The sequence below is a fragment of the Chelon labrosus genome, assembly GCF_963514085.1.
Source record: "Chelon labrosus genome assembly, chromosome: 11".
NCBI lineage: Eukaryota > Metazoa > Chordata > Actinopteri > Mugiliformes > Mugilidae > Chelon > Chelon labrosus.
Window position 1 is genome coordinate 9,707,238 of NC_140344.1, and position 22,299 is coordinate 9,729,536.

The 22,299-nt window shown below is 40.1% G+C and overlaps 1 protein-coding gene across 5 annotated transcripts in view; it reads right to left on the reverse strand.

The window, feature by feature from the left end:
* kcnq1.2 (potassium voltage-gated channel, KQT-like subfamily, member 1.2) overlaps positions 1-22,299 on the reverse strand; it is a 174,287-nt gene that overhangs the window by 109,403 nt on the left and 42,585 nt on the right. For 4 of the 5 annotated variants that reach the window (XM_084555079.1, XM_084555082.1, XM_084555083.1 and 1 more), the window contains exons 8-14: positions 21,158-21,268; positions 20,314-20,409; positions 19,745-19,876; positions 16,741-16,906; positions 13,366-13,392; positions 11,759-11,812; positions 11,312-11,429 (exon numbers count right to left, since the gene is read on the reverse strand). In XM_084555079.1, the coding sequence (XP_084411205.1) occupies positions 11,312-11,429; positions 11,759-11,812; positions 13,366-13,392; positions 16,741-16,906; positions 19,745-19,876; positions 20,314-20,409; positions 21,158-21,268 (704 nt within the window). The remainder of the gene's footprint in view (positions 1-11,311; positions 11,430-11,758; positions 11,813-13,365; positions 13,393-16,740; positions 16,907-19,744; positions 19,877-20,313; positions 20,410-21,157; positions 21,269-22,299) is intronic. The other variant, XM_084555080.1, reaches the window with a different exon arrangement.

Here is a 22,299-nt window from a genome sequence, read left to right on the forward strand (position 1 = left end):
CAGCACATATACACTTGCAGTATAAAGAGACCGGCCTTTCAGCACTTTCAGAGACTTATTTAAAGGGTTATTAGTCTCATTTACTGCCATGGCCCCTGGGGTGTCTTTCATTATGAACCAGGCTCTATATGGCTCCTATTAACAGCAGTGGAAAAAAATACACCGGGGAAGTAGAAGAAGGGTATGTGTCAGAGGTGGGGAAGGGGCGACAGACGCCTGGCTATGGCTTACCTGGTCCCTCTGATTTATAGCTTTTCTTTCAATCCCCTGCTTTACAACATCTGGCCCCAGAGGCATTTAAGGTCTTGACTGATAACCTGTTGACTGCGTCTTTATCTCGCAGTACTCACACAGACCAGAAAAGCCTTTTTCTCCTTTCACTTTAATCTTCTACACTGCTTGTCTTTTTCTCCGTACTGCAAAGATGTCTCGTGTCAGATAAACTTCCAATGACACATCTAGTGAGAAATGCAACCACAATATCACAGTGGCTGCCTTTCTCTAAGAATCAAAAAGCGTGCCAAGTTCCAGAGTACTCTGTGTGGTGACGTTACAGGTTTTGCAGAGCACAGAAACCTGTGATGGTGTTGCGATAGAGGCGGCTGTTGGACAACTGATTGCAGTGTCCTACTGTCTGCCACAGTGGAAAATGTGATAAAGAGAAGTTCTGAGGATGGGGATTTCAATTAAAGACATTCTTTCAAAGAAGTCACATTCAAATGAAAGCTGCTAACAAGTAGGTTACCTGGAAGTACATGCAACTGATTCTCAAAAAAAGCAATGTGGATGTGCCCATGAAGCCTCAGGTTAGCTAAATAGTTGCTTTTGTTTGATTCATGCCAAGTATAAGATCATGGTTTTCCAACTATTTTAAAAAATGAAATGTTATACTCTTTCTATAGTCACAGTGAGGGAGGCACACCTATAAGAGACAGGGAATCCTCCAAGAAGGCATTGGGTTAGGTCTTGCTTTGATTTTTCTACAGTCAAAGTGGGAGCTGCCACTTAGTGCACAGGACTGCTGTGAAGTCTGTTAAGCAATCTAAATATACAGCCACATACTAATCAACCAAGTATGAACACTTGGTCATGTACTCACAAAATGTTTTTTTTCTGAAAAACAAAAGAAAAGAAAAGAAAAGCTGCTAACAAGTAGTAGGTTACCAGGAAGTAAATGCGACTGATTCTCAAAAAAAGCAATGTGGTTGTGTGCATGTAGCCTGAGGTCAGCTAAATAGTTGCTTTTGTTCGATTCATGCCTTTCAGTAACAAGTATAAGATCATGGTTTTCCAACCATTTTAAAAAATGAAATGTAATACTCTTTCCATAGTCACACACCAGTAGTAACAGCTAAAATAATTTAAGTACATACAGCAATTTCTAGCATGTGTTTTCAGTTTGCATATAAATAAAAATGTATTAATTAAATTAACCTTGGCCATGACAATTTACTGATTTTTGCTCAAACTGACACTCTTCACTTCTTAGCTATCATGGATATCCAAAGCAACAGAGACTGCAATGGGCCTGATGGATCTGACCTCACAAAAAAAAGAATTAAAATAACTTTGTGTACAACAGTTATATTACAAAGTTTGAATTTAAATAAGTGTTACTCTACAGCATTATAAATAAACTATGCACAGCCTTTGAAACTAATACACAAGTTCAATTTGTTTGCAGATAGTGTAAAGCACACCTTTGTGACCGCATCACATAAATAACACTTGACCCTCTATCTAAAAAAAGGGGAAGTTTTTTTTTTTTTGACTAGAATAATCACACCTCTAAAAAATACACCCTCCACCCACATTAGAATCAGAGGTCATGTCCTTGATGTGATGATAGGCGGCCTGTTTCAGCCATTCAACCTCTGTGTTTGAACCAGCCTTGGTTCATTCAGACAGGTGGGGCAGGCATTTAGCCAGGGTGGGAGTGAATAAACTTTCAAACGCACAGGGACATGTGGACACAGACGGACACATGTAACATATTCTTAGTTCCCCTGCGTCCAAAGCCTGGGCCAGAATGTCAACCCCTCTCCTCTACAACAGGTAAACGCCCTGGTCCACTGTATATCGCTTCTTCTGCGTGTAAGAGGGGAGAAACCACAGAGCCCCACAGACGAGCTCCATCAATAGGCCCTCTATTCATCTGTGGGTCCGGAACACTGGGCTCTCTGACGGAGCTCCAGCACCTGGCTGCAGATGGACACAACATCAGAGGCTGGGTGGTGGCAGCACTGGCCGTCAGACTCGCCACACCTGAATAAACCCCCCCGCCCCCCAACCCACATCAAATGGTGCGGCCGGTCTATTTGAAAACCCGAGAGCACGAGAGCTGTGGAAGGCTATAGGATTGACTGTACAAACAGGCCACTCAGGTGCTGCTGCAGATTACTGTTTGCATTAACAGGAGTGAAGAAGTAACTGAGGCCTGTACAGAGGAAGGGGGAGGAGGAGGAAGAAGAGAATGTGGAGCGAAACACACACACACATTAGACGATAGAGGGTATTTATACAGGTGCTTATAATATTGGCGCAGTGAGGGAGGCACACCTATAAGAGACAGGAGAGCATCTATACCAAGTCTGGGAATCCTCCAAGAAGGCATTGGGTTGGGCCTTGCTTTGATTTTTCTACAGTCAAAGTGGGAGCTGCCAGGATTAGTGCAAGGGACTGCTGTGAAGTCTGTTAAGCAATATAAATATACAGCCGCATACTAATCAATGAAATGAAAGTGCAATCGCATTTCTTACACTAACATACTGAGATGACTACTACGTGGTCACGTAGTAGTCATCTCAGTATGTTAGTCACAAAGTCACAAAGTGTTTCTTTCTGAAAAAGAAAAGAAAAGAAAAACCTATATGGAATAAGCAACAGCTTGCATTGTCTTTTTTCTTCAGTTTCTGTCTTGCTGTGTCTTTTTCCGCAGTATTTTTACTCTTGAGAGACTTTTTATGGAACACATGCTGTTACATACAAGCTACAATTATAGCTACAGTATCATTAATCAAAACAAATTGTACAGATCTGAAATCTTTGTTGCAAACACAAAATTCCCCTTTTTAGTGACTAATGTAATTTTGTTTGTTGCTTTTCAGTAAGTAATCTGGTTTTCAAATAATTAATGACAGGAACATATTTCCAAATCATCTGGAGTTTATTATCAGTTTGTTTATGAGGAAAAAAAACAACCTCAAGCTACTTTATCTTCCATTAATAGGGTCCTAATAATTTAATTTTAGGTAATTGAGCTGCTCAATGTTATAATGCTTCAACCCATTAGGACAAACATAATTAAATAAAAACCAAATGGCCAAACAATGCACTGGATGGAAACGATTAAATTATAAAGGCAGCTAACAAAAACACTAATTAATTTTGTCCTGTGTAATTGTTAACAGCAATCCCATCTAATCAAAACAAACCATTTTTTCCTATCTTGCCCCTAAACAAAAGAAAGAGCAGCAATGACGTGACAGACCTGCTTGGCTAATTTGAATTAATTATCCTTTTCCACGGTTTGCTTTTCAGCTTAATTTGGGTCCTGCATTTGTGGTGGTACAGGGGATGGGGTCCACATGAGGGGAGGGTGAAAAGAAGTGCAGTAAAGCCCATTTCTGATGATTTAAAATGCAGTCATACACGCACAAAACCCATCATTAAGAAAAATGATAAAGTATAAGCGTGACTAGATGTATATACTACAAGTGGGACAGTCTTAGTTGTATGCATTTTAAGCATCATAAGAACAGAAATAAGCCTCATTATAAGAGTGAATGTTAGCTCTGTTTGGTAGTAAATTGCAAACTCCCTTCCACCCATCTTGTTCGTACTTCATATTTTACAGAAGAAGTCCTAAAAAGCAACAATGCTTGTCTACGTCGTCCAAAAACCCTGCAAGAGAGAGAGAAAAAAATACTGAACTTCTTATGAACCCAGCTATTGTTTACTATTTTTTGCTTGCTGCAGCTGTGAATGCTGCTCAGTCTGACCGGGTTCATGGGTTATTCATGCTGATTTTGGACCGAGCCTTGAAGCACTGCACCACAGCAAGGCACTTTCCAAACCCGCATGCTGTGATGGGCTCACTTCAGCCTACGACTGTGTGCACTCCGGGCGGATTTCATTAATGCTAATGGAGCCGAAAGTGGTGCTCAAAATATTTTTTAAAGCCAGTGCACCCAGATCAGGAAATAATCTGTATGTTAGAGATTACGTTGGGGAGAATATCTTCTTATTTGGTCTTTTGGTTTATTTATGCAGTACTTGCTTGTTGAGCATTTGGATTTTTGAAACCTGCTGTGAGAGGCCTTAACTCCCAGAGTGACTGATGGTCTCTCACCATAAAACCCTCCCAGAACCCCCATCACCACTGATGGAGGAGTAAACACTCTCACCCCTTATAACAGCAGCATGAGGGCCTTCATTAATGTGGGATGGCCAGTGTTGAGCCCAACTAAACACACCCTTTAATTAAGTACTTCATGGAAAGGCCTTTTATTGGCTTGGGTGCGACGTGTACGCCGTAAAAGATGGGTTGCAGATTCTCTTTTTGGCGCTGGTAAGAGAATTTACTTTGGTGACCAATAATCTTGCTCTGTGGCAGAGCAGTAAATGTGGTATACAGTATGTCGGAGCACCACAACACCCGTGTCCATGGTTTGAGCCCACTTCTCTCTCTCTCTCTCTCCTTGTTTCCTCTCAAACTTCAATTCTCCAGTTACAACAAAAAGTTACAATTTTCACTTACTTGAATCATTAGTCTTTTACATATGTAATCTATAAACAACCTTAAAATTGTTGTTTTAAATTTATAGTATGCAACGCTCTTAACTGGATTTTGTCTCTACTCCAGCAGACACTTCTCACTGAGATACATATACATTCCAAAAAACATATTCTGTTTCACTGCATCCAACGCCACGGCGTGTTCTGCAAAACTGGAACAGGAGAAGAAGTTAAACTCCCAGTCACAACGTCTAACCACCACTGGCCTTCATTTGAATGAAAACAAACTGCAATTCTCTTTGGTGCTGCTCCATAACTGACTGGTAACATCTTCGCATAATGCAATGCAGAAGAAACAAATAGGACACGGTTCTGCTTTTCCTAACAACTCAGAGAGGTTGAGCTTTGAGAGTCCAAGGTGACCATGTGGTTCTTGAATTCAAGTGGAAGCTGATGACAGATGACACATTGACATGCAGTCTGTGATGCACCTGTACAGAAGGGTTTCTGCAATATACTTAGCATATTTATAGAAAGCTGAAACGACTGCATGCATTGGTGCTATGAGTGACAGGGAAACTCGATGCAGAAAACGAGAGCAAAAGCTTTTCTTATGCACTGAGGAAGCTGATTCGGAGAAGAAACACCTTGAGCCCATACCTAAAATGTTGCCACTAATTGCATGGACTTGTTTACCAAAAGCAGACACATAAAAATAGGGGAAATGATGATCTGTGCCGAAGTTTTGGCTACAGGCCTGTGCACTCAGTACCACAGCCCTTTCCAAGCAGCACACTGTCTGTTAAAAATGAGCTAAAAATAAATCATTTTAAATTTAATTGTACTATATTGCCAGCTTAACTGTATCATTTATGATAGAATGTATTTTGGCCAAGTGAGAGTGATTAAACCTCTTCGAGTGCGTCCAAGTGAGCAAAGGTAACGTGGAGGTCAGCAACCACATAAAAAACCAGAGTCTGTAATGAGATTAAACAGTGAATACCCCCATGTACAGCTCTGTTGCCCAGAGAATATGAATCAGTGTGTGGCTGTTTAACTGCCCCAAGACTATTTTCTGGCTTTTTATGCTCTAGAAATTGGCAATAAGTCAAGAAACTGGGGTACAATTAGTTCTTTCTTTCTTAGTTTCTCTTTTTATCTTTTCATAAAGCAGCAGCACCCAGACAACTTTTCTAGCTGCGGGACAGGAGGCCGATCTTACCTCATCCGTTTGTCTGTGTGCATACTGTATGTGTGCGCATTTGTGTCTTGTGCATGCTCAAGTGGGACCTTTGCCCCCTTTGTCATTCTAATACTTGGCAGTAAAGCCAAAAATATTAAGAGGATTTACTGGATATTTTGACTTTAAAGTCACTGCTGAAACTTGAATAAAGTCTCTTAAAATAACTTCTTGGTCTACATATTTTTGAGCGCAAAGTTGAGAAGAAGGGGGGTGTAACGGAGGGGGTGGGGACTCCTGCAGCAGCAATCAGCAGTGCATTTTAGATTTTTCCTCTTGACTAGACACCATATGTTTGAAACACCTCTCCATGCCATCAATATCAGAGTACAGTGTACAAGACAGGCATTCAGAGGCCACACAGACAAAAAGTCAATTTGTTCAGAGCTCTGCACAAAAGATGCCAGTTGCTCAGTGGAGAGAGGCCCCTACTTGAGGAGGACAGGCCATGATGCATGCGAGTCTGCCTGCAAACCCTCCTGTGGTGCTGCAGTGGGCTTTCATTGTTTATCTCCTGCTAGCTTGTGAGAGGAGAACTAATTAAGATCTGCCTGCAGGTGGCCCATGCTGCTTTTTTATGGCTCTTAGAGGAGACGTGAAGTAGGAGGAGGGTGGAAGAGCTGGCAGGGGAAAGGGGTGACTGCCTCAGGTCACAAGATGACACACATTACTGATCTGGTTCTGCTAGGCAGAGTAAATAATCAAGGGAAGAGTTACATGCAGAGTCTGAGAGACAAGGCAGCTACAGAACAGTGAGGAAAAAAGCAGAAGGACACAATCACTGCAATCAGCTAAACAAGGCCTTCCTCTGTTTAGGGTCTAAGAAGCGTACTTGGAAACATTTACTCATCCTCCAAGAGGGTAAATGTCAGCCTGCTTTGAGGTGGATTTAGGAGCAGCAGCCCTGCTGGGTTTGTTATGATTTCATTCATCAGTAGCTGGCATCATCAAAGTGTATGACAGAACACACACACTGTATCGCATCAAACTACAAAGTCGCTGGGTTCTCACACATTCTGATGCATGCGCACAATCGACGGATATCAGTGTTTGTCTGAATCGTACCAAAATCAAGCCTCATTTGCACAGGGGGAGGTAAACAAACAGTGTAGGAAGTGTTTACAATAAAAAGGGAAGAACTATGTCGACAACTGTGAGACAAGTGTATTATGTGGTTTTTTTTTGTGTGTGTGTGTGTGGTTTGTTTTCTATTTGAGATATTTCATAAAATCCAACAAATAACTGTAAGCCTGTTTTCAAACAAACAAGACAGCATAAAGATGTACCTTCTCAGAGAGGAAAAAGTGCGCCTGTGTATGTTTTGGGTTCAGAGAAGAAAAAGACATGCATTGCGTGCGGACGCTGCCCGGCACCACTTCCTCTTCAGAAGCCCAGAGACATCACAGCCAGCTGTATTGATGCCTCTCTCTCTCATGTGAACAAACACACACACACACATTTTAGAGGTAGTGTGCTTGAGCAAAGCCAAACAAACTGTGGAATGTTCCAGCGAGGGCTGTCACAGAAAAATTAAAGTGATACCAGCAACATAGAATAAAGGCTTTAGACCCAAACCTAAAATGAGGAATTTTTTTTTTTACATTTCAGAATACACCAGAAAATAACAGAAAACTGATACAGTGTCTGTGCATGCAAGACGCCTCAGGCAGAATGGGTGGATCTGGTAGCTGTCTGCAGAAATCCAGATAAGGATGCCAAATGACAGTGTTGTCCATAGTAGCGTGACACCAGGGGCAAAACAAACCAGCTGTTATGGGAGTGCCCAGCAAGGCCCAAATCTGAGCTGGGCTGTTACAGCTGAGTTATGGGCACAGCAGCCCTGCAATGGATACAAATAGACAGTGTCTGCCTCTGTCGTCAGAGGACTTGCTCTCACACACTCGGGCATTAACAGCCAGAAGTCTCACTCCCACATGCACATGCAACTCCCATACACATGCACACAAAAAACAATGTACAAAAAATAAGCAGATTATGCATGCTGAAATTAACTTTTTAGTTCACCACGGAAGAAATGTGTAGATGATAATTATTATTTAACTGATATAAAATGTGACTATATGTGGATAACTTTGGAAGTTCCTTAATAACATACACGTGTCAGTTAAACACTGAATGTAATAAACAATTAAAACACTTATTACTATAAATGCAACAATAATAATAATGATACTAGAGATATCATGGACATACAAGACATACAGTTAGAGTAACAGACAATAAGCTTTTTCATGCTATATTGTTCCAGCATGTTGCACTGTAATTACCATCTTCTCTTATGAGAATGAGAAACGTTCCTTTGCAGTTTAAAGCTTGGCAGTAATAGGCATGATAGCCGTTGTGGGCATGCAACTTATCCAAACACATTTGCCAACCTGTTTTTCCTAGCTGTTATATGATTACAGCCTCAGTGATGTACCTTAGACCAGTCAGATCAATAATAATCAGCACAGCACATGCATAGACAACTATAATCCTTTGATCACCAGACATTTCTACTAATTATACTAAAATATCAGCACAGGTATCAGTTACAGTATCTTCATTTCACTTACAAGGATGAACTCCACTTACACATTGCACACTAGTTTGTGTTCTCCATGTGTGCGGTAAGAGCAAATGTTTGTTATTTAAAAAAACTTTGAGAATGGGATACACTTATTGTGCGGTACTCCTTCTAGAGAACTATAGGTTTGCATTTAAGAAAAAATAAACTGCCAAAAAAAATAGAATACGAGAAGCTTTAATCATATTTTCCAGGAGCGGTGCACATATCAGATTTTATAAATGATAAATAGAAATTTGGGTAGTGGCTAGTTATTGTTTCTGTGCTTGTCAAATTTGACATTTTCCATGGCGTCCTTCTGACCGGCAGATAAGATCAGGCTGAGGTGGAGAAGTGAAGAAAAGGGGGAAAAAAAGGAAAGAAGAAGAATAGCGGGAAAGCTAGTACCACTGTGGAATTCAAGTGCTGTGAGGAGAAAGAGTCCTGGACCAGTGCCACAAACAGGCAGGTCAAACGACTGCAAGAGAGAGAAGAAACATGCTATTAAAGTTTTTTTCTTTAGTGTTTTTACTTCAATTAAGTGATGTGATTAGCCTCTTTGTTTAAAGGGTACTTTACTTCCATTTAGATATGTTTACTAATTCTAGGAATTAGTGCATACGTGTTTTTCTGTGCAGATGAGCACTAAGTGTTTAGGTTTCAAGAGTTAATGCAATATAATAATAACAAACAACATCCATGTAGGCAAATATCTCAGAATAAACCAACACCCACACACACAAAAAGACTCATGAGTTCACACAATAGAAAAAGTTGCTGTGTTGGAATACAAAACTGAACCACAAATGCAGCCTCTGCAGCAAGTAAATTGCACTCTTTCAGATGTTAATGCCATTACTTTTTATTTTATGAACTGAAGTAATGTATTGTAAATATGGGCCCCATTGTACTTGTAAAGATTCAGAACTTCATTAACTTGTCTTAACTGACTTTGACATGCAAAGCAGATCAAGAATTGCCATTAGGAATCATAAGATGATGACAATTCCAGAGCATCATAAATTCTCTGACTACTTGAGACTTGGCCTCCTACAAATAACTGATTACGGATGGGGAAATGAAAGTGCTTGATGCCTAAAAAGCAGGGGAATGGTGGATGGCAGTTAAGGGTAACTGCGGAAGTCAACACAAGATCTAAAAGACGAAGAAAAGGGCAGAAGACAATGCAAAACGTTCCTATGACTGCAGAGGAGCTACAGGGAGGTTTAGCTGACACAGAAGTGGTGGGGCATTGTTGATGCACAAACAGGGTCTGAATGGAAAAGTCATCATCTACAGTAAAGAATGCAAAGCCATCTGGATAGGCCAAAGTTATTTTGAAAACAAGCGCAAGTGAAGCGATGAAGAAAAAATAGAAGAATTTGATGAAAATAACATCTTTCCAAGTGTAAAACAATGAGCATGCAAAGATAGAGGGGGGAATGCATCCCACTAAATATCAGCAAATGCTAGATGCAAGCGTCATGGTTGATTTCTACAACAGGACAACAAGCCAAAAACCATGAACAGCAACTCTCAGCCTGGAAAATCTGTGGGTGAGATCCCACTCACTGCTGCTGCTGTGTTTTATTTTAATCCATGATATAAAAAGTTACAGTTAAACTTTTTCATCTTTTTTTAAGTATGTCTGATGCAGGTGTTGTATTTCTTTTCACCTGAAAATTAACACAAATTTAACTGAATGCAACTATATAAAATGACTAAAGGCAACACAAAGGATGAAGAATACTACATGTCACAACACAACGCTCAAACAACATCCAGAAACCTACAGTGCACACAGGCTGTCCTGTCAGGCCCAGGCAGCTCTCCGTGGCAGATGCATATTGTGGACTGACCGTATTTATTATTCATGACGGAGAACAACAAGACATACAAAGTAGCACTCAAGGTTTCTAAAGCCCATTATCTACTGAAACCTGGAACCTTCTGCATTTAATCCTATGGCACTTGGTATAACTTGTCAGCAGAGTATGTAAACACCTCATCTGGATGCAATGGTTATGACTCGGCTCCAGTGGGGAAAAAAAAAAAAACACTAACCCTCACTGCTGGCCTCAAGTCAAACAATAGTGTTGACGTTGTCTGCTCAAAATCTTTCTGCTGAGCTTCTAAGTGAACACTTGCTGTAACGGTTCGTAGTACACAATGTAGTGCTGGTGTGTTGGTACTGCTGGACAGTTAGAGTTAGGAGTTAGGAGATGAATAAACAGTCTTTGTAGCAGTCGTTATACTAGTCAACATTCTCTGATGGGAAGCAAAGAAAATGTAATTACAGTGTGGTTCACATTAATGAAACCCATTTGAATAAACAGGTCAATAGGAGGAAGGAAGAGCATTAACATACATTAGAAATTCACACACAAAGCAGCAACAGTGAATTGTGAGTCCCATGAGGGCATGTGGCGACAAGCAATCCGTACCATAACATGTTGGACAACCCATTGAGAGGGATTTCTTTGACATTCTCTCAAGACTAAGGGGATAATCCCCTTTATAACTCGCTGTACCTGATATGGCCTTGGCCCTCAAGAGTCTCTTTAACCCTCAAGAGAGTTCAACAAAACAACTTCATTTAGAGAGCAGCAAGAGGGGCTCTCTGGTTTGACAAAAGGCCTTTAGGTACTATGACCGGTAGGGAAATCAGCATAATATGGATCAGAGAATGGAGGTCAGTGCAGGGTGATGGATGGGAGGGAGATGGGAGGCTTCGGGGAAGAGCAGTGGGGAAACTTTCTGGGACTTACTGAGTTTTGTTAGTCACCACAGGCAGGGGAATATCCTCACTCATGTAGTCTAGCTCATCTGTCAAGCTGTTGGCCCGGGAGATGTCAATGGACGTGCTGTTATCATGACTCTTCCTTACTGCAAAGAACAAAGATAATGGACAAACTTTTCAGTAGACATATTGGACTGGTAAACTACTTACATATTCAAACCTGCTTAATCTATACGGATGAAATGTTTGTAAATGAGCTGCAAATGCATAATAACTTTCACAGATAATCACCTGTGGCTTCACGACAATATAATTTAGCTTCTGTGAGAAGTGTTTTACATTACACATGACTATAATATCATGGTGTCAGGTGTAGCATTACATTTCAAGACCTAAGACAATGTTGTGTGCAATATGAGCCATGACGTACATACAGGGATAAAAAGAGGCAGACATAGAGAATCAGAAAAAATACCTGGAGAGCCAGGGCAGCTCAGAGTGAAAGATGACCAAGAATGAAGAGGAGGGCCTGATGCAGAGAAAAATAATAAGAAAAGAAAAAAAAAAGAAAGGGGAAGAAGGAAAAAAGAGATGAAACGGAGTTTAATTTAACACACTTTATATGGATGGAACACAATTAAACCATCTGATGTACAACAAACTTTCAAGATGAAGTAAATTATTCTATACATGAGAAGAACTTATGCAATTTAGGCTGGTAAACGGGTGGAATATGGAAATGAAACTAAAGAATTTGCACAAAATAATTATCAACTAGAAATAAATACTAATAAAGCAAACATCATGAGCTGAAATTGCAGTGCTCCATTTCATTTCACCAGTGCAGCTGGCTGCTGGTGCTGGCTAAAAACAACGGCAAAGAACAACATGTGTAGCGGGGTCTTGACCTGCAGTCAGACTGTCAGCAGAGTTTGACATGTCTCTCCTCCAAACCACCAAGCCTCCATTGTGATAAAGAATGGAGAGGCAAATCTGCGTCCAAGAACAGAATGAACCATTCCAATTCAAGCAAAAGCCATTCAAACTCGCTTGTATTCTATCATTGGGTTTGTTTGACATGTGGAAGCAGAGACAGCGATAGAGAGAGACAGACAAGGAAGGAGAGAAGGAGCAAAAGTGAGGGAATGAGAGTTTCCAGAGCCACCTTTAGCCTCGACCTCAGCTCCCTGAAGGAGACGTGAACTGGCTTATTGACGACATAAAGAGGATAAGGCTTTATGAACAATACGGATTTTTATCTGGCCCATCAGTGCAAACGTTTTTGGTTGAGAGAGTATGAGCCAAGGGCAGTAAAGAGAGAAAGAAAGAACTCAGAGTGCAGAGGGAAAAAAAAAAAGCAGCAGAGAGAGAGGGACGTAGGCAGGGCCAGACAGATAAGTGGAGCGATAAGTTGGACACTGACTAAACCAAACAATGACCAGTTTATTTCTAACCATTGGAGCTCCACAATGGCAGCTTATCAACTCCACACACCTCCCCTCGCTCTCCACCTCTCTTTAGTGTCCCAGTCTGGGTCCTCACAGTCCCCACGGCCTCTGTCCATTCCCAGCCAGGCCAGCCCTGTTCCTCACCCATGGATTTGGCAGAGCACCCAGTACAGAAAACAAGCCAGGTCAACTCAGGACCAGCGTCTGAGTTTGTCAGCTTGGCTCTGGTTTGGTCCGGTTGAGGACAAAGCCCCAGCCAGCCTAATTAAAATACTGTCTAGGCCACATTAAATAGGCAGTCTAGCTAATGATTAACACAGAGGAGTTTTTAATAGAAGAAAAAGAAGTACTTAACCAGTGGAAGGGGCTACTGGTTAGACCGTGCAGTAATCACACACACTACATACTAAACCTTTGTTTCTGTTGTTGTGACAGTGAATGACAGGTTTATAGAAAACAAACTCAATCGTTTGGTCTCGTCTTTGTTTTTCTTTTAAAGTTAATGTCATGTTCTAAATCTCTTTAATGACATTATCCCTCTAACAAATCCAAATAAAGCAAATCCTGCAAAAGTTATTTTAATACACACTTCAGTTGTGAAGTGTGGTGGAATGATTTAACAGAACAAACTCACCCGTTTGCCGGAATATCCTGGTGATTCCTACAAAGAAAGGCAGACATATTGTTAATATGGGACTGCAAAGCGGCATGATCACACGAGTATTTGAGCAGATTATTATTATTTATTTTTTTTTAATTCAGGAGCCCTGTAGCCTGGAAGCAAGGCCGAGCTTCCCCCTCCCACAATATTTTTAGGGGGGGGCAAAGATGGTCAAAAGTAACGACCATCCCAGTGTGATGACATTGATGTAGTCCTACACAGCGCTGTGGAGTTGAATTTGTTTACGACAAATGGCTCAGATTGATTGTAGGACTACCCAGTTGCGTCAAAAAGTTTTTTTTCTCTGTATTGGTTGGAGTGCGCCCCATAATGAAACCCAATGGGCGTGTTACCAGACTCGTATTCTGATCAGAATTGAGCGTGGCTATGCCAGGGTAGGAGCCCAGTACCAAACTCAAGCAGGGGTTGTTGAGACAAGTTTTTTTAAAAAACAAAAAGGTCCTCGTGCACGCAGTGTCAACTGCAGATGCGTGTTTTATGAACAGATCTGAAGCAAAGATCATACAGGCGCATGCTGTTCTACCTCAGACATAATAATTAGTGACAGCAGGCTGCAGACGTTTGCTTCTTCACATGGTTTCACCTCATCCATAAGTTGTCTTCCTTTTTCCACTCCATAGTCCCAACATGTGTATTTCTTTATGTTTATTTGTTGATTATACAGTTTGTGCAAAACCTTGAAATTATTATTGGCTTGCAACATTGCTTGTACATGTGTACATGGATATAATCAACTTTAATTTGGCTGCTTTTATCACACACACACACACACACACACACACACCCACTCACACACTCTCTTTCATTTTATCTAAAAGGCCCCCAGTTAAGGAGAAGACTTAACAACTTTCTCTTTTATACGGGCTTGTTCCTCTAGAGATGGCCTGCCTTTATGTCAAGTTTATGTCACTCCAGCTCCTTTTATGATGGCAAGCTTTGACAAGAAAACTCATAAAGTGTGTTTATTAACCTGGAGTCTGGGTCAGTTCGTTTACTGTAGTGGGTTTTTAACACAGGAAGTTAAACCACCAGCCCTTGAACCGAGCATCAGTCATACACAGTATGTATAGACCGGCATTTAGAATTAGAGTGGCTATTGTTATGTACAAGTGCTGCTATGAACGGGGGACCACAACAGGTCGAGTTGTTAATTATGTGGAATGATCTGAAATCACACTATTGCTTTGGTTGAATTTAACAGACTAATAATTTAATACACACAACGTGGCATTAAGTGCAGCATTGGAAAAACTGTAACTGACATTACAAGAAATTCCCACTCGTAACTTTGCCAAGCTGGTATTTTAAAGTTGTTGTTTTCTTCTATTTAGACCCAGTGTGAGTGTCTGTGGCCACAAAAAGGGACAAGTGAAGCAGTAAAGAGCTTGTAACCATGACCTCTAATCACTACTAAGACAGTAATGGCTTCCATGTGGCTTACTGGAGACACCTGGCAGCCATCTTGGTTCTAAGGATCATCATCAGGATATTGTTTACTGTGTGAAAATGAGAAGTTAGAACATAACAACTCCTCCCTTAATGGTCTTCACTGTTTGCATGAACTGAAAGGACCTAATTGTCAGCTTTTCGCAAAAGTCTGTCTCTAAAAACCACATTGATACGTGGTCAGTTGTGTATTTTTTATACATCAAGTTAGAATAACATTGATTCTAGAAGTTAAGTTAGCTTTGTTAAGGAGGCACAGCTACTCAAAACAGGAATGATTGATGATACACTTGATGATACAAGTGTAAAAGCTGACAGCAAATAGTTTTAAAGCAAGTCCTATAAGAAAACATAATTTATCGTGGAGTTGTTTTGTCCAGTGTGGTACTTTAACATATAAATGAATATCCGTCACACTGAAGCCCATGCCAATGCTGATTAAGCCCACCAGGAAAATCTCTCCTTCACACTGGTGCATATGTAGTAATCAAGCAGCTCCTTCAAGAGCTGAAAATTTGAAACGAATGCTGTAGTTCCTAGAGTCACCACTTCAGACTGTGCTCACAAAGCTAGATAACCCTCCTATACTAACATGTAAACTTTACAGCAGAAATACAGTTTTACAGCTTGGTACAAAAAAATGTTTTGGCCTCAGAAGCCAATTTTCCCATTCACGACAACTCTAAGGAGCAAAACTTTATATAGTTACCCCACCCACATATGCTCATTGACACTCACACCACTTTCACACACACCATTTTTGAATTAGTTGCATTTATGGTGGACTCAGGTACTGCCAATGATAGCAACAGCCAGAGCCTGAGCTTCAAAACTGCTCTACGAGAATCCTATTGGTAAGATTACGGAGGGTTCCTCCTTTCATCCATCTCTTTATAGGCAAATGTGTTTAGCAAGTGAGGTTGCTTTTAGCAACTAGGAGTTAAGGGCGATAGGAAACAACAGAAAACCCTGCTACTGTAGCCCTGGAATGCTCCAAGTTTGTGTTTAGAAATTACACATTTTTACAAATAAAAAGAGAAATGTGTAAGTCTTAGGACCATTTAGGTAGAGTAAATTTAATGGCTACATAAACGGCATAAATGGCACCAACACTGGGATGTCGACTGGTGCATGAACCACCGATAGTCCTGGTATTACTCCAGGGGGAAGTTCACCTGCATACGTCATATGAATGTGTCAACAGTGTTTGTGCTGTATAATTACTTTTATTGCCAGAAAGGGCAGATAAAAGTTCTGCACTGCAGCTTTAAATGCCCTGATTGCAAAAACACATCAAACTTTTACTGATAATGGATTTCCAAGGCCTTTATGAATGCATTACATCACTTCAATGCTCTCAACACATATTATTTAACCAAAACAATACTGTACTGAGATGAAGCAAAATGTTTAATTAAGGCAGTTCCTCAACTTATTTAAATGTTTGCTAAATGACACAGGCTTTACTGCCAGTTCAGATAACAGGTTTGAACTATATATTGAAACAGCAACGTGAGCTTCACACAACAATAAAGGCAATTTCTTTGGAAACACCTTCACAGAACATACCGAGGTGTTAAGTTTTAAATAAAAATTCTTTTGTCAAGAGATCCAAAATGAAGTCAGTATGATCAAGCAGTAATAAAACTTTCACCATTTCCCTTTCATGTGTAATCTTGGCCAGTTGACTAGTCTTGAACTGATTTGTTGGGTGAAAGGCAATTTTATAGAGGGTAGCTGGATTTCTGTATGAAATGTGCCAGAGTGAGTGGAGGTCAGACTTAGCATGTTAAAAATTAGCGAGTGACGATAACTCTTAGTATATAGCATTTGAGTTTATAACTGTCACTGCACATTACGATATAATGACACATATATTACCTTCAACAGTCCCCCTTGGTTCTTCTAGGAAAAACGAGACATCTTTCTTTTCCTCAGAGTCATCAATGTGATCGTAAGTGATCTGGGGGATTGATACAGCTCTCTCTGAGGTCACGCCCATAGAACCATTTCCTCTGGACTTCAGCCTCCTCTTGGGCCCCTTTTTCTGACAGACAGAGGAAACCCAGTTAATAAGCATATAGAATGTCAATTCTGTCATGATGATAAATTGTAATTCTAATTAATAATAAAATAGTCGTACGGATTTGTGCAAATGCTGAAAATAGAGGGTAAAGCATTACAAGTGTTTCTCAAATATGGCAATGGAAAAATCTAAAAGAACAACAACAACAAAAGTGTGGCTAATAGTGCTAACACGTCCACAAATACTGCACCACTGTGGACACTGCACCGATCAGCCTGAAAATCTTATGATTTGAGGGTATAACAAAACCAGGAGGTGGATTAACTCCTAACTTTAATTTTGACTTTCACTGACTACAAACGCACAAACATTACAGCGCGCTACAGGCTGAGGAAGTAATTAGAACTTCTACAGTGTACAAAGCAGAGCTGGGATGTTTCATTAGTCTGTAGTCTCTCCATTCCTCATTCACTCATATACTGTATAGTCTTAGTAACAAGCCATGTCCACCACAGAGGCTTTTAACATGGCTTTTTCACAGTGCTGAACGTTTTTTTTTTTTAACACGTGCACAAGTAACTGCCAAAGAATCAAAGAAATTACTCGCCACAGAGAAAGAAGGAGGGTGGGAGGTTTGCACTGACATGGGCCTGTCTATATCTAGTAGGTGCTATTCTACCACAGAAGAATGTTAGAAGAAATCATTTATACTCATTTTTCAAAAGCACCTTTCTATAAATTAAAATGATAGCATTTAGCATTAACATAATGCACTTGATTACATTTCAGGTGTATCGTAAATGGCCCTGCAAACATATTCTCTGAACAATGAACTGTGTTAAAACGCCATCCAATGCCAAAAGCAGTGAAATACCCAAACACATGATTTTCATTCTAGTAGCCCTGTAGCTCACATTGTTGTTATACATCATATTCTGTGGTCGGGAGCTGGTGACATAAGCAGCACCTGTTTAATCTCAGCTTCTTTGAGTGAGATCATAGCTCAGTGTTATGGGAGTCAGCGAGTTTGTGAGAACCTAAATGGTGCCTCTCATCCAACCCTTGGACCAAGATCATGGATGTGGCCTTTATAGAAACTCAATTATTTGGACTCGGTGCATCAGGCTTTGGCATTTGACAAGTGGCCAGCAGTTCAATCCAAATACCCAATGTTTGAATGAGTCATTAGTAGAGAGAGTGAGAGAGAGAGAGAGAGGAGGAGGTGGTGGTGGTGGTGGGCATTGAACATTAAAAAGGAGAAGAGGGATAAAAAAGTGAGAAGATGGAAGGGCAAGAAGAAACTGTAACAGACGGTGAGCTTAAGAAAAAAACTCTGATGGAGTAAAAAATGAAGAGGAGGAAAAGAAAAAGGGCCGAGAGGGGCAGAGGAAACATACTGAGAGTGAGGAGATAGCAAAAGAGGGGAAGACGAGGAAAGAGCGAAATAAAATCTGCACTGAGAAGAATCAGAAGAATAGTCTTGAAAGACACAACGGATGGTGAGGGAGGAAAGACAGAGGAGAAAGTCACATGCTGAAACAGAAAAGAGCGGAAGCCGCCTTCACTCTCCCAAATACATGTGGGTTGAATGCTACACAAAGATTTTTTTGTTGTTGTTCTACTAGACAAAGGTTTACTCCCATGAGAAAGGCGGTGGTGACATCATCTCAACTGACTGAGTCTTTGTCCAGCAGAGACAAAGGCCTCGAGTCATCCTGGTGGAGTCAGGCGTTGGGGGGAGGAGGGGCTGCTCTGTGTGTATTTGTGTTTTGTGTGCATTGTGTCCGCCCCACGTATGTGTATGTTTGTGGGAACTTAACTAGCCCTTTTATTCTGTATGGCCTAGACGCAATATAGCTAATATTGTTGCGAAAGGTGAACTGCGCAAGGGGACAATGAAGCGTGGGGTCACATGTATGCAAATCCAACTGAATTATTGCAGACTAGCGGCCGTTTCCAGCAACACCCTTGACAAATAAAGTTATTGATGTGGCAGCTGAGAAACAAAGTGCTATTTGTGACTTTTGACAAATACTCTTCTCCTTTATGAGAACTACTACACATATCTATGGTAACTTGAGATGTCTATAACCAGAAATCAGAAAAAAAATGGCCATAGCTTTAAATACTAAATGACAGAAGAATTTATTTGACAGAAGAAAGAAAATAGAGATAAACAGTAGATGAGAAAGAGAGCGCTCAGGATGCGAAGAGAAAAAAAAACAACATCTCAGACTGCATTCAAAGCAGGACATCAGTTTAGTGCCTAAGGCTGTGTTCACACGTAACGACTTATTTTATGCTGTCAGCATCTGTTTTGTATAATCCTGGAGTAGAACATGCTTTAAAAAAAAAAAAAAACTATTTTTAGAGACAAATCCTAGCCATGTACAGGCTCAGTGACCACAAACAAGCAGCTGAAAAAGAATGAGACATAAAATCACTCAAACCTAAAGGTGAGGATGACACAGAGATACCTCCTGCAATGCAAAACATCCAATGAAATAGTTCAACTCTATAATGCTGGGTTTAAGAGCTTAAAGAGCTTAAATATTTAAAACCCACCTCTGTGAAGCAGACCTCGTTATTTGGGGTGTGCATGCTGTCGGGGACTATGCACACTTGCCATTGTACACTGCCTGTACGATCAACTCTCACTGACTTAACCAAACAACCTCTGATCAGCGTTTTATGATAAAGATGCTATACATACTGTATATAGATGTTGCCTGATTTCATATGGACAACATAGTCCTTGATACAATTAAAACAATTACAACAGAAAATGCCTCAAAGCTATTCAATACCATTGTCTCAAAATTTCATGTAAACTATATAGTTTACATGAAGTATAGTTACCGAAATGTTGAGCTTCCTGATGTGAGGACTCTCAGATTCCACCGAGGCGACAGCCTCTGGAGTTAGAACGTACATTTTCCAGGTAACAGCACAGCCGTTTGGTTTCTCCGCTGCATAGCACCTCCAAAGTGTCTGAGAAACAGACAAGTTATAACAAACAGCAGAAATGTTGGTTACTGAAATATTTTTTTTAACCTTTTTATATTTCCAGTGCAGAGATTCAAAACTGTCCAACGTTCTTTTCCTAAGAGAATTATTACACTTCCCATTAACAATATTAATTTTTATATTTATACAGACGTGTAGGTTGTCTTTGAGTCACCTATGTAACGTATAGAGGACATTGGTCCATTAATCCATTCACTTTGTCAAAACAGTTCTTTGACATATACTTTACGGATTAAACAGATAGAGTAAGACTGAGTGCATTCACCGATATCCTTAAGGAGACTTTGGGCTTCTTTGTAAGAAACAGAATCAAGTTCAAGACCAATGTCCCTTGCTATGTTTTCAAAGTGGAATAAACTACATTTTAAGGTCGGGATTTACCTATTCAATGCTAAATGTACCTGGATTAGAGAGGCCGCAGCTGGGATCTGTCTGTTGAAGTGCTTCTGTCTCTGCTTCTGTTGGACTTTCAGGGCAAACCCCGAGCCAAGGATACCCTAATCAAGGAAAATCAGGTTTTATTATTTTACTACTCATACATTCGTTCAATAAAAAAATTAAAAGGTTTAAAGCGGCAATCTTAAAGACTGATTTTTAAAAAAATAATGAAGGAAGTGTTTTTGGACTGCAAAGATCCAAACACTGTCACATGTCTGATGTTGTCAGTCAGTTGGCAGTTGGCACCTGGGCCACACCTCCTAACAGTAGTATAATAGTCAACGGCCTTTTCTTTTGTCTGTTGGGTCATAGTAACGCATACTTATAAAACGGTACACTGCTTCACACAGATCTTTGTCTGTGTTCTCGATCAGTGTCAGGGATTTTGTCCAAGAATGTCACCACAGACTCATAGTTCATAACGCTGTAAACGCAAGGACAAAATTTCACATAATTTCATCTGCGGTTCAATCACCACTATGTTTTTCACTTGTTGATAGTTATGTAACACATACTTATGTGAATGAAAACCTTTGAGATTGTCACTTTTACTGGAAAGGTGAGGAAAGTACCGTACATGCAGAATCTCACAAATAAATATATCTTTAATCATTATTTCATTTTATTACAGGATAGGGACAAAAACAGCCTAATGGTGCGTCACAAGAAGAAATGTCAAAACTAAAAATGAAAAGCAGGATTCAGACATATTATAATGAAGTTAGTGCTAAATGAAAAGTTTAATAACATAACATCTTTCCTTGCTGCTCATGAATTTCATATGATTTAGATTAAAATTGTATTTACAGCAGGTAGAGCGAAGAAGGAGATAGCGAAGACGCTGAAGCAGGAGGCAATGGCCTTGCCTATCCACGTTTGAGGAATTTTGTCTCCATATCCAATCGTGGTGACAGTCACCTAAAAACAAAGAGTGAACAAAGTTTACAGCCCTTCACTGATGCATTTAAAGTTGATGATTTTAACAAAATCAAGGTCAAGTCGAGATGGGAAACCAGAGGGTGTCTGTTATTTAGGCGTCTGATCGCTTTTTTGATTTATGTTTCAGTCTAATTGCAAACAGACAATGTTAAAAAAAAAATAAAAAAATGACGTAAGATGAAACCCTACACTCTACACTCAGTGAGGATTAGTGGTTGGGAATCTTATTCCCCGTGAAGATCAACAACCTCAAATGCCCCAACCATTGCTGTCAGTAGTTGACAAAATCCAGAACGGCTGATAAACCTTTTCTTTATGGAGGAACTCCTCTTATAGACTGCTGTGGTAAAGCTTTGAGAGCTCAGCATTGATTGGTTGTTGAATGTGTGTGTATATAAATGTGTTAGGATGTTTATATGAATGACAATCTGTATGCCAGTACTGTATATGCGATTACAACAATTTACACTGTAACTTACAAAGTGACCAGTTATGTAACACTAATTACTAATTGAGGTACTAATTGCATTACTGCCAGTATTACAGATCATTCTTGATCATTACAGATCACTGCTGAATTTGTTCACTTAGTTTGCCAACACTGTATGCTATAGTGGACTCTTGCAATCACCCTATCCATGTTTATACAAAGGTAGTCTACTGACATATATTTTAATACTGTGCTGAGCCAATGTAGTTTAATTCTGTGTACACTAGTTGTATACTTGAATGACAATAAAGTCTGTTTATGTGCACTAGCTCTCGTATTCTGATTGATATTGTCTACCCCAGATGAACCTTATAGGTTAAAATGTAGTGCAAATTATGCATATCAAAGAAAAGAAGCTTCATTTCAATTTTTTAACTGCCAGTGTAATAAAACTCTCAATCAGTGCTGAGCTATCAAAGCTTCACCACAGCAGTCTATAAGAGAAGTTACTCAATAAAGAAAAAGTTCATCAGCCGCTCTTTCTCCACAACTGTCAGCGATGGTCGGGGCATCTGAGGCT